Source organism: Gopherus evgoodei, chromosome 12 (assembly GCF_007399415.2).
Source record: "Gopherus evgoodei ecotype Sinaloan lineage chromosome 12, rGopEvg1_v1.p, whole genome shotgun sequence".
NCBI lineage: Eukaryota > Metazoa > Chordata > Testudines > Testudinidae > Gopherus > Gopherus evgoodei.
This window is the reverse complement of record NC_044333.1, coordinates 8,778,134-8,791,530: the sequence shown is the minus strand read 5'-3', so window position 1 is coordinate 8,791,530 and position 13,397 is coordinate 8,778,134. Positions and strand designations below refer to the sequence as shown.

Sequence of the window (13,397 nt, the reverse complement as noted above, 5' to 3'; positions counted from 1 at the left end):
ACCTTTTCATGCCAGTGTGAATGTACGAGGATCATGTATAGGATGAGTTCCATAGAGGTAAATTACAAGAGGAATTTTGTACATTATATACGATAACAATTGTCCCTAGAAGGCAAACTGTACTAAGCAATTGATAGGCTGATGCAGGGAAATGCAGAGCTGTAAGAGAGCAGCGGCTTCCCAGCTGACTACGAAATAAGGGATGGACTCTGCAGTAGTGCTCCCAGGCCTTAGTATATAGAGGGGCAAGGAGCATGGCCCTCAGCACATGCAGGAGTTCTGATTGCCTGTCCTTTTCTTGTGAGGTAGAGGACTGGAGATAGGCAAAAAATCAGATGACAATGTCTCTGCAGACCCACAGCAGATATGGGAAACCCTTCTGCTTGGTTACAAGGAACTCCAGCTCCCCAAGGGCAGATAGAACGAGGTCTTCCTCTCATATCAGCTTGCAATGGAAGATTGAAGAGCCTGAGATTTTCCTTGCACCTGACTTGTGTCACCATTTGATCCTGGGAATCTCTGCCATTTGAGAGAAGACACGTCAAATCTTAAAACACAGAATATCCTTTAATTGAGCTCAGACTAACATGAGGCTCAAAAGCCGCATTCTATGCAGCCTCCCTGGACAGCACTCTAATCCTCCTCCATCACTTTCATGTTTGTAGCACTCATGAGTTCTAGCACCAACAGCTTCTGCACAGCTGAAGTCATGAGAAATTCTCCAAAAGCCTGGAGTTGAGCAAATATGTTCCCTCTCCTTTTAGCAATGGAGGTGACCTTACTTTAACTGCTACACAAGATCTAAACTGGGCTATCTGTATAACAGTGATGCACTGGGAATAAGGAAAGCTGCATTAAAGAAACTTCAGGACAATTTCCAACACTGATCAAGAAGGGTGGTGGGTTTTTTTTAATTTTTTTAAACAATAAAATGAACAGCTGTGCTCTGAGCAAAACCAAATCTCTCTTACACACACACACATTTGAAAGTTTACTAACAGCATTGCAAGATAAGGCATTCCAAAGAGACTCATCAAAATAAATTATCTTCACCAAAACATTTCTGTGATTCATCCTGTCATTAAATTCACTTAAATGTCCTAAAAAACGGCAGTAAAAAAAAAATTAACAATAATTCTAGATAATACTGGGCTCCTTCCAAAGGACAGTGATACTAGAAGACACTTCTCAAAACATTTAAAATTAAACCACTGCCATGTAAAACTGAGCTATATAATCTAGGATTGTAGGTTTCAAATGTGTCTAAAGTCAAAAGGTCTTTAAATTTTTTGAGAAAAGTTGGGGGATTTGTTCATAGCTAACCTGAAGGTCAGCAGCCTTGATTCTTCTTGCGTCTGTACATTTGATTAAACTAATGGGTATATTACTACACAATGCAAGGTTAAAAAAATAAAAAGCAAGATACTGTAGCCATCACTGGTCTCTTCAATAAAGTCCGATCCATCCGTGTCTGGACCCTTCTTTGCATGTCACTCAAGAGACCAAACTTGTAGGTTTCAACTACATTCCACCAACATATTGTAACACTGATTTCAAATGTCTAATCTATTTGCCTTGTGACTCCTTTTTAGCTTTATTCTTCTCAGCCACCCATCTGCCGCTGGCAATGAAATGCATAGAAAAATAAAAACTCCAGGGAGTGAGCAGAGCTAGAAATGGGAAGTGAAGAGGAGCTCAGAAAAGGTCAAAGAAATTGTTTTAATGAGACCAGCATGAGCTAGCACCTCACTGTACAACCCGTGCTTTATTTATAAGTTTTGTAGTTAGACAACTCTGACTATCCACTCTAAGAATTTGCTTCCCAGCGGCATGCTGGGCTACCTGCTCCCACATTCCAACATTTATTGATGTCCGAGCAGGCCTGTATAACATTTTTAACTCGTTCTTGATATGTACCGTAACTTGGCGGTGGCTGCCTGCTGACTTAAGATGGGGTTCGCTGTGAATCTCAACATTTCAATTCTTTCTTCTAATACTCCCCTTGGATGATCTCAAGCTAAATACGCAAGCACCTTCAGTGACCTATGCACACAGCTGTTCATCTAGGCTGCAGTCTCTCCCTTGCCTCTGCCGCAGGCCTGCACCTTATGCTAGCAGCAGAAATCATGCCCAAGCTTTAAAAACTGCATTTGTTTGTGAAGGGGATAAGTGTCACATAGAAAATATTACCAAACGAAAGGTTAATCTGTCAGCTGTCCAAACACTATTAGACCACATGCTTTATACAGCAGACACGCAGCCAGCTCACTCATCAGCACAGCTAGCTGAGCTTGGAAGAGAGACTTCCTGCTGGTATGAAGAGTGCAGGGTTTATTGATTTAAACATTGCTCATAAGGAGGTGGTGGTGGCAGCAGTAGAGCGTGCTAAGAGGTCTGTTGCATCTGCAGTCTCCGTTCGGCAGCAGCGGCTAACATTCTGCGGCGCACGGTGACGGGGTCAGAGGCAGCACCCTCAGACTGAAAGGGGCTCTCGGAGGTGGAGTCCTCATCGGGGGTTTTGTTTAAATAACGCCTATGAGGATAAAGGGAAAAGATGGGTGAAAACAACAGACTGGCTTCCTTTGGCTCTGAAAAGTGGCCGTTCAGGGTTTACCACTCAGAAAAGCAAGGGAGAGTTTAGGGTTAGGGAAAGAGGAAAAATACCTCATCTGCAGATCCACAAGCAGCATAAACTCAGACTCTTGCTATGCTTACCAGAAAGAGGCTATATCATCTACCATGCATTTTATATAGTTAATCTTATGGTTAAAGCACAGAACTGGGAGTCTAAAGATCCAGGTTCTATTCCAATTTCTCACACCAAATCACTGTGTGGCTTGGGGCAAGTGACTTAATCTCTCTGTCTCTCCATGTTCCCTTCAGTAAAATGGTGGTAGTGCCTATCTCACAAGGATTAGTTCACTAACATTTGAGAGTTCTACGAGAGCTTTGGATGGAAGGTGCTCTAAAGACATAAAGTGTTAGATTATCAAAGATATAGAAGAAAGTAGCTTTCAGAGATGACATCCTGCTGCATTTTAAAACTAGTGTTATAAGCAACAGTTTTGAATCCAACAGATCTAAAGATACAAGACGTGAACTTGAAGTTTTAAATAGGAAAGAAAAAATAATTTGAATCTCTGCGCAAAATTTAGGATTTGAAGGAAGATGTGTCTGGGGATAGGTATATTTGAGAACAAATTTCTCAAGAGACTTTTAAAATGCACCCACAAGTCTTCTGGCTATGTTCCATTCAAACACTAAAGGAGGTATTTAAAAAACGCAACGGGGTCCGTTTGCTGGCAAAAAGGGCTGCACCTGCTAACAACATATACACTAATTGCAGGCCTGTTTAATGTTTTGCCTGTAAAAGGATGGCACAGAAACTTGTTCAATAGGAATGAACCAAACACTAAAATAAATAAATAAAAATAATAATCTTGTTGTATGGTACTCAGTCTCACTGGGCATTTTTGTGCACCAACAACAGATACTCACCTGGCATTTATCAGAATTTATCAAGCTTCACTAATATGAGAATTTTTTTTTTAAGTTCAATATGCAAACATTTATTAGCAGCCAAAAGAATCAGTTTATAACCAGTCACTGCATTTTGTGGGGTAAGGGAGGGGAATGGGGTTGAACTATGTATAGAGTTTTTTGTAAGTGGTACCATAATTGACTGATGTTACTTGGTGCTTAAGCAGAAACAAATACTTGCTTGCACTTGAAAACAACTGTGTTTGACATGGGGTGTCAGACATCGTAATGCATGTGTGCAGGCACAGCCTCTTCCAGGAGGCAAGATGATGGTTTATTAGACTCAGCAGACTTGTAAACAATACCGGGTTGTCTTCTTTATGAAGGGCCTGATCCAAAGCCCACTGAAGTCACTGGAAGTCATTCCACTGATTTCAATGGCCTCTGAATAAGGCCCTAGGTTAGGAGTTTATATTCACATCTTGTTGAGAAATGGGCCTAAGTCATCATTTTACAACTGAGTTTTTGATAATGATGCTGTATTAGACAGAGTCCTGATCCCGCTGCAGCAGATACAGGTGTTGCTCTCACTGTATTTTGCATAAGCACATAAAGATTGGGAGGGAGGGTGTCAGTGGTTACAGTCCACACAAAATCCACTTTACGAGGTACCACTCTAGTTAAAGTGGACAGTACTGTGTGTCAGGGATTGAACATACTTGCGAGCTTGCTGCAGCAGGTCTTCCTTCCGCTGAACTAACATACGCTGCCTTTCATCAGCTGACTTGGAGAAGCGACTTCCTCTGGCCTCAAAATCTTCTGTCTCACTGGGCTCTGATTCCATTTCACTGAACTCCACCATCTCGTCCAGTCTCGGACTGAGTTCAAGTGGCACTCTCTCAGTCTGGGATAAAGATAAGAAAGCAAAGAAGGAATTTATAGGAGAGTGTAAAACTTGATAACAGGGGGGTTCTATATCAGAACAAGCTACAGCCTTTTGGAGCTATTAATAAGTGCAGGGGTTTTCAAGGAATTTAAGGGAAAAAGGCACCCAACTCAGGTAGCTAATTCCCTTGGGCTTCTTCACAAATCCCAGTCACAATATGCAGCAGGTCAAGTCAAAACATATTTTAAAAGTGTCAGAATTATATAAAGCTGCATCACATCTAAGCTGTCAGATCATTATTTTGGTTGTGGATTCAGATGACAGACTAGCTATGAGATTGGTTTAATTTCTAAATGCAAAAATGTGGCACCTCTTGCCCTATTTAAAAATAAACAAGACAACCAACCCTCAGATCACAGCTTTTTACAGATGACTAAAAAGCCAAACACAAAAGGTGCTGTAATGAAGGGTCTCGTCTGACCCACTTTACAGCACAGAAGCAAAAAAATCAAAGGCAAAAAGAGTTCACAGAAAATTTCTATAAAGGGCCCAGCAATGTATTTCACACATTGCTTGTGAACCACCCCCAACGGCAATTCACTCTTGCTAAAAACACTATTTCACGAGCACTAGCATTCAGCAATTCATTGGGTCTCAGTTTCATGCCTTTGGATTTAGAATTCTTAGAGCCTATAGACCATATACACACAAACTGCCACTGACTTCAACAGTTTTCCAGGAGCTAGATCTGCAGAATCAAGCCCCTGTTTTGTAACTGTATAAAGCTTATAAAAGGAACTCTAGCCCATCTACGTATCTTCCGAGTCAGATCTTCCCTCTACTCTGTTACCTGAATTGTACCGTGTATGCCTTTAACTTGTAAGCTCCTCAGGGCAAGAATTTCATTCTTGGCATTCTATTTAGCATATTATACACCAACCCACTGTAAAGGTCTGTGTAAATTTACAATGCTAGCTAAGTTAGAAACCATTGTATGTTTTGTTTACTGCAGAGTGAGCTGGATCTGCTTAGTACGTTGAACGTGGAAGAGCAAATGCACCTCAGTGAAGCTACCTGTATCTGCTATCATTTATCAAACTCTTGATTAATGCATCCAAGTTGCCAAGAAATTCTATTGTAATTATTCACCAAAATTTATAGGCACAAATGACAAAGCTAGATGATTAAACATCAACTGGAGGTAGCATTTAAATATTATTTTGATTTATAAACTGAGTAATAGCAACATTAAAACTCTTTTTTACACTCACTCTTCTGATGATAAAGGCATTTTACTATATTTCTTGAAATCAGCAATAATCTCAACCCCTAAAATACTGCAAACGGAGAAATCTTGCATTCCACCATGGAGTGGGGGTATCATAACTAGATGAAGGTTTCTAATTACAGAGGACTGATGTTCTGGAACAGCCTTCCAAGGGGAACAGTGGGGGCAAAAGACCAAACTGGCTTCAAGACTGAGCTTGATAAGTTTATGGAAGGAATGGTATGATGAGGTTGCCTACAACAACATGCAGCCAATCTGTGACTGCTGGTAGCAAATATCTCCAACGGCCGATGATGGGACACTAGACGGGGAGGGCTCTGAATCACTACAGAGAATTCTTTCCTGGATATCTGGCTGGTGGGTCTTGCCCACATGCTCAGGGTCTAACTGGTTGCCATATTTGGGGTCGGGAAGGAATTTCCCCCACAGGTCAGGCTGACAGAGACCCTGGGTTTTTTTTGCCTTCCTCTGCAGCATGGGGCATGGGTCACTTGCAGGTTTAAACTAGTGTAAATGGTGGATTCTCTGCAACTCTAAGTCTTTAAAATCATGATGTGAGGACTTCAGTAACTCAGCCAGAGATTATGGGTCTATTGCAGGAATGAGTGGGTGAGGTTCTGTGGCCTGCAACATGCAGGAGGTCAGATTAGACTCACTAGATGATCACGATGGTTCCTTCTGGCCTTCAAGTCTACGAGTCTATAATAATAGCACCACTTACCTCTTACATAGTGCTTTTCATAGTTTAGTATCATTATCCCCCATTTTACAGATGGAGAAATTGAGGCACAGAGTGGTGAACTGACTTATCCAATGTCACCCAACAGAGCTGGGAATAGAACACACTCTCCTGAGTCCAATCCAGTGCTCTACCTACTAGGCTACACTATCTCTCCAGATAGAACTATTTCTGTTTTCCCCTAGAAAGAACTATTACAGATAAACAGGAAAATCATCACAGTGACCCTAATTCTGCAAACTGTTTAACACTCCCCACTCTCAATGATTTAAGCTAAGCAGCCACAGCTCCTTGAAGGAAGTACTCACCACACCTTGCAGGACCGAGCCTTAAGATAAGAAAAATTCTGGGGTTGAATTTATTGTACCACCAAAATGTTTTTAATAATGAGCAATACAAGAGGAAAAGGTTGGGACTTTTTAAACTAAATTCAAAGCTGACAATAGGTTGACTGAGTAATTCTTTTACTTGCAACACCTTGCACAGTTTGTTATGTTAAGTGACGGTGGCATATATTGGCCCCAATCTTCAAAGTCTCTATTGCAAAAGGACCCACGTACATCAGCAACATCATCTACAACTCTATCAAGACACCTCTGGAAAGACTCAGATTACAAAATCCAGGAGTAAGGGCATGAAAGCTGGAGATAAAGCTCTCTCTGAGGTGACAGCTGTGGAATGAGCTTCCTGAGATCAGATTAATATAGAGGCTGACCTCTTTCCAGGTACTCCTCTGACAAAGCATTTCCAGTATGATGATGGAATGTATTCTCCAAAGAGTCTCCTTGCTCAGAGAGGGGAAAAGAACAGAAAACTCCATGAAGTCTGCTAGGGTCTCAGCCTCGAGATTTAATTTACATGGAAAGCACTTAGATACAACTGTGATGAGAGCTACTGAGCACCACACATTCCAGAATCCAACCTTCATCTGAAAATGAGGCATTAAGGACTCCACTGCTTCCCACTGTAATTGAGGGCACTGCACAAAGTTCTTGTATTTGATGAGAGTCTTGGAGACATAAAAAACTAGTTGCTTGTAATAAGAGCTCTCTGAAAACAGGATCCTCTAGTGAGCCCGTTCTTGCATGCTGGCACAACAGTAGAGTTTAGAATCACCATTCTGATGAAGCAGCTGTGAACAGGACTGCAGAGGGTACATAAAGCTCCATAAGCTTAGGACTGGGCTGTTCATAGCATGACTTGCAGGATTTCTGCAGAGACTGTGGTTTGAATTCTCACGCATTTGGGAGCGTTTTCCAGCTTTTCCAACTGAGCGAAGTAGTCAAGGAACCTGCCTCAACTGTCACTACCAACAGAGTATCCAGTACTTCACCCCCCTTGACAGATGACCTACCAAAGCTCACGTGAAAACTGAGCTGAATAACAATGACACAGCTAAACTACTTTAAGTGAAGTAATCAGCCTGTATTGATCATGCCCTATCATATCAGGTCAGCGTGAAAAAGGAAGTTGCTAGCTAGTGCTAACCATGGTAACTTCAAGAAATACATTACCTGAGCCAACAGCCTAAGAGCTTTGGTATCATTTGCCATCCAGGCAGACTGCCCTGACAAGTGAAATGCATCAGAGAGGTAATGCATTGTTCACGTCAGTTTCTACAGCCTAGCTGCTATGACTCCAAATCATCAACTGCGTCTATTTCAACATCCAGTTGTGCTGATGGCAGCCTGCTGACAGTACAAATTTCCACAGTTTCGACATGTAAGCTGTAAACTGTGGAACGCATAGATTTCAACAGCTGGTGAGCAAAACAAGTCATTTTTAAACCACAGGGGACAAATCAGTGCACCCATCTTGTTGATACCTATACCTTTGGTTGATGCATTGCTGCCTATGCTCCGATCTGACGTCAACAGAAGCGTATCAAACATGAAACATCAACAGCTAGATCACATAATGGTGCTGCTACTGCTGCAACCTTAAATACCCTCTTTATGAAAACCAAGACATGACCTTCTTGGGCCATTTAGCAATATGGAGGGGTTTATATCATTAGCGGTCCTTGCATACACATCGAGGTGGAGGAGTGACATAACAGAACTCTGTGGTCCCCTCAGAAAGCCCTGGAGCAAGTGAGCAACCTCACTTCCTTGGATCTCCAAGAAGAAAGAATGGAAGCACCCTAGAATGAGCTCATCCACCTCAACCAGGGTCCACAGGAGAGTCACCACAAATCCACAGCCAACAGCCTCAAAAGATGAGAGCAGACCTAGAAAAATCAGTATGGACCCCCGCCTCCTGCCTTTTTGACCTTTACCCATGGCCAGGAAGTCATCAGCCAGTGAGACTAAGAATCTATGCCATACTGAAGACTAAAGCAAGACTTTAAAAAGGGGAAGGAAAATGAAAGTGTCCGAGGGTAGAAGAATACCGTGCCAAAACCTTCTCCCTGTTACTCAAAAAAATGAAAACTGAGACAGGCAAGACCATCAACATCAAAAGTCTGGAGACTGACAACTGTTCTTGAAGGAAGCTGGTAACCTAACTACAATCTCAGCCATTGTAGTATGAGAGAGCGCAATATCTCAAAACACAGTAATAAAGGTTATGACAAGCCAAAAGATCAGACCAGCACTCAAATTAAACCACTTCCACACTTTAGAATCAATTCCTCTTACAGGTTTCAAGAGAAAAATATGTTTAATTGCACTAGGAGAATTTGTGATGCCTGCCAGGGTTCTCTGTAGCACTCATCACCACAGGATCTAAGCATTACCAGGGCATTCACTTCTCAAGGCATGTCAACTGTGCCATCAGAGGGTTTTCAGCTTTACCCTGAAATCTCACTATTAAGTCAGTTCCTAAGGATCTATGACAATCTCTTTAGAGAGGATACCTACCTCTGGAGAAGCAAAGACTGTATTAATTTTCTTAAACTAGGTCAGTGGATTTTAATGTGAGCTGACTAGAGTCAGGGAGACATGAGACACTTCAACATTTCTTTATTGGGCCAAGAGTGGAGAAAAACCCAAGAGGGAAAAACTACACAATGGTGAGGAAGGAGAGAGAAAGGGAGAGGACATTGTTTGCACCGCTGATCTCACTTACCATTTTGATATGAGCCCACAAATTAAGCAAGCGTGTCACCTTACAGAGAAGATAAAGGCATGGCCAAGATTTTCAGGGGGAGCAAGTGATTTTGGGTGCACAGCTTGAGGCACCTGAAAGGACCTGATTTACAGAGGGCAGGTGCTCAGCATTTTCTGAACATCTCCTTTGAAGTATTTCAAGTTGGGCACCCAAAATCACTAGCCGCTTTTAAAAATCTTGGCTATTACCCCTGCCTAAAAGACCTTATGCAAAGCAAATTACGATGTACCGCACACGGAGAGGAAGGATTGCACTTCCCTAAGTCAGGATGTTGCTTGTTTTCAAATATATATTAGTGCCCTTATAAAACAGGACATCCAATAAATGGAAATTCTGAGGGCTGGTGAGGGAAGGCGAGTCATTGTCAGAGAGGTTACAGAGGCAGTATTTGGATAAGGAAAAGAAAGGTGTGGGATGTGTGGGATGAAAGGAAGGCAGGCCGAGGCAGAGGGCAGAGCTAGAGAGTTTGCAGAAATAAGGGCTAGAGAGTTTGCAGAAATCACTCTAAAGCTATAACCAAATAGCATCAGGGAGGAGGCAGACTAACAGGCTGCTGTGTCTCATTGGGCGTTTCCCCATGGTGCTCTGTGCCACAGGGTTTGTCTTTAAATTTAAATACTTGTTGGAGGTCTGAGTCCCACCCCTAGAATACCCCTGGGTATGTGAGTTGGCATATTACATTCCCTCTGCACTTAAGCAGCTTTTTAAACACAATGTGACCCTCATAAGAGCCACAAGCATTTCTATGTCTTTTCGGATACACAGATATGGTAATGTGTGCTTCTGGCAAGATGTAGAGAGAGAAGGGACTGCACCCATAATGTACAAGTTACCCCGTCAAGCAAGAAACCACAGCTAAAAGGGAATCAAGAAATCCCTGCAAGACATGGCTATTCTCTCTGGGTCTACCACTCTGAGCCATGAAAGAATTAACATGGAACTGGACACCAGGACTAATAGCCAGTCAGCAGACCGCCATCCTGTGTAACTGTCCATGGAAATATAATAGAATCATAAAAATGTTGCCCTGGAAGAAACCTCAAAGGTTATCTAGACCAGTGCCTTGTGCTGAGGCAGGATTTAGTAAATCTAGACCATTCCTGACAGGTGTTTGTCTAACCTGTTCTTAAAAATCTCCAAGAACAGGGATTCACAACTTCCCTTGGCAATCTATTTCAGTGTCTAAGTATCCTTATGGTTAGAAAGCTTTTCCTAATATCTAATTCAAATCTCCCTTGCTTCAGATTAAGCCCTTTACTTCTTGTCCTAATGAGAATGGTCCGATTGTTTTGGTGAATTTAATGTGACAAGAAGGGGCTGGCTCGACAGCCCTGGAGACTAAAGACTCTTCTCCATAAGCACAGAACAGATACAGACTGAGTAGCAGCACTGAAAGCTCCCTTCACACTACCCCAACATGATTCAAGCCTGACCTGATGGAAACACATATGGAAGTTGGGAGGGAAATTCAATCACCATGGCCCATTTACTTGTTTTGGCCTCTAATAAGACAGTCGGATGTGTTTATTTTGCACTGCGGATGCCTGTCCAATAGGAAGAGGATGGAGACCATCAACTCACTTCCCACAGCCATCACTGATAACTTTCAGTCATGATAGACCTGGGATGAAATTCACATCCAGTCACCTATAGGAGAAAAGGTCCCTAGATCATTATCCCAAGCCCACTACTAATTCTGCAAGTGAGCCAACACATCCTCCCCCAAGTCAATATGCTCAAATTGAAGTGTTTGAATTGGGGTAAAGTTCTCTATTTTAAATCAGACCAAGAAGTGTGCCACTTTTTGAATGTGCACTTTCAAAAGCATTGCATACATATGCAACTTTTAAAGCTTTTCAGGTGGGTTGGCAAGACAGAAGATCTGCATACACAAATCCAGAACATCAATACAGAAAACAAAAAGGTTCAACACAAAACATTCAAAGCAAATTTGTAAAATGATGCACCTGAACATAAGATGACAATCCTTTAAAAAGATATTACTAACATACCAAAAGAAATCAGAATAACTCAAAAAGAAACATGGGATGAGGTTTCCTTAAGTTACTCAAGAATAATCAAGTACTTTATATCCAGCTCCAGATTTTCCACCTTTGTGATTCTTCCTCCCACTTGAAACTCATGCCTATACTGACCCTGCTCTATCTTCTACTTCAGGGCTTTAAATATAAATAAAACCCTATGCTACCTCAGGTTCTGCTGCTGGCAAACTGCTGCACCTTGTCTTTAAATTAGCCACAGCTGGGCTACTGAGGTTATTAAAGACTGCCAGGTGCCAGAAGATTCTGCATCTGATGATTCATTCCCTTCTAAATCCAACTACAGAGAAAGGTAAAACCACATCAGATCAGCAAAAAAAAGAATCTTAAAAACCAATCAAATAAGAGACACTAACTAATCTTTCCTTCAAGCTTTAGTTTAGCCGACTTGCACCATTCTATTAACTCCTTAAAGAGGGAAAGAGATGTTTTTCCTTCTGCTTCTTGGGAAAGTCAGCAAAAGGAAGAGAATTAAGTACCTTCCTCCCCTTCCCCTCCCCCCTCGTTTGTACCTCATTCACTCATAGGCACCCCATGCCCCTAGATCTATCCCCCATCCTGCCCCTCAACAACCACATGAAAAAGTCCCCATACCTGAAAAAAATCCACTCATTAAAGGGGCAACATCCCCAGAGTCTCAGAGAAAATAAAGAGTGGAGCTCCCACTCTCCCCTTAGAGGGATCACTCTAAAGAATCCAGGGATAGCAAGAAACCCTACTCTGCAACTCCCCAACAGCCTTCCTTCCTCAGACATGAAACAAGATGAAGAACTCCTTGAAAAACTATCCTGTCCCAGTCACATAAGACTACTGTGCTTTAGAACAGAAGCCTGACATTTCCTGTACAGGTGTAACCAATGTGCACCAGCAGGCCAGGCATTGTAATACACACCAGCAGAATTTACTGGTACTCTATGCTGTTTTGAATTCATTTCTCCATTAATTTTGGTTCCTTTTACTATCGTGCTCCTGTGCTTTTTGTGCCAGCTTACCTGGGTAGCTGTTTCCACTTCCTCCTGATCGGAATTATCCCTTTCCATTGTACTGTTTGTCACAGGCCTAACACTATCTGGACGCTGCAATACAAGCATCGCAGAATTAATAAGCTACATGAAATGCAAAAATAAATACAAGGCAAGTTCTAAGAATAAATTCAAGATCTGTCTTACACCCCGTAACATGTTGTGCTTTCTTTAAAGCAGGTAAGTTAGCAAGAAAGAGAATACACTTCTGAGAGTGAGAGAGACAGAATGACAGCCGCTTCCCCACACACACTGATGGAAGGAACATACCCGGTAACCCACCAGTTTCTGTTGTATGCAACACCAGAATTAGATATTCTTACTAACAGAAATGGAGTTCCCAGATGGCTTTATTGTAGTACACAATAAGCAATAAGACCTGGACATTACTTTGCTGACTACTTTCTTTGTAATACCTCCGCCCCTCCAATGATATAGCTCAATCATACATTAGCAGAGAAAGCAGTTGCAAATGTTATGATGCTACAGCAACGTGACCAAGGAGATGCTTTGTAACATTCTGAGCAAATTACCATTGAAGATGAAATTTCTTATATGTGTTTTTAGCACATATATGGTATTTTTGCTATATGAGAGCGAAAAAATGGTGTTTCTGTAGCTTTAAAAAACCAGGGAAATTCCATGAAAAAACTGGGTTAATACAACAATACATTTAAGATTTTATAGGCACAGAAGTTGAGATAATCGCAGTCACAAAACCTGCAGGACCAGGATGCCAGTTAATTTTACACAGGATAGTAAGACATTCAAATTAAATCCTATCTTTAATACTAAATGCTATATTCTGTGC

The 13,397-nt window shown here is 41.7% G+C and overlaps 1 protein-coding gene across 2 annotated transcripts in view; it reads right to left on the bottom strand.

Annotated features, from left to right (window-relative positions):
* Positions 1-874: 874 nt before the first annotated feature.
* The window catches only part of AMFR (autocrine motility factor receptor), a 39,789-nt gene continuing 27,266 nt past the window's right edge, over positions 875-13,397 (bottom strand). For both annotated transcript variants that reach the window (XM_030581286.1, XM_030581287.1), the window contains exons 12-14: positions 12,557-12,640; positions 4,200-4,384; positions 875-2,533 (exon numbers count right to left, since the gene is read on the bottom strand). In XM_030581286.1, the coding sequence (XP_030437146.1) occupies positions 2,386-2,533; positions 4,200-4,384; positions 12,557-12,640 (417 nt within the window). In that variant the 3' untranslated portion in view covers positions 875-2,385. The remainder of the gene's footprint in view (positions 2,534-4,199; positions 4,385-12,556; positions 12,641-13,397) is intronic.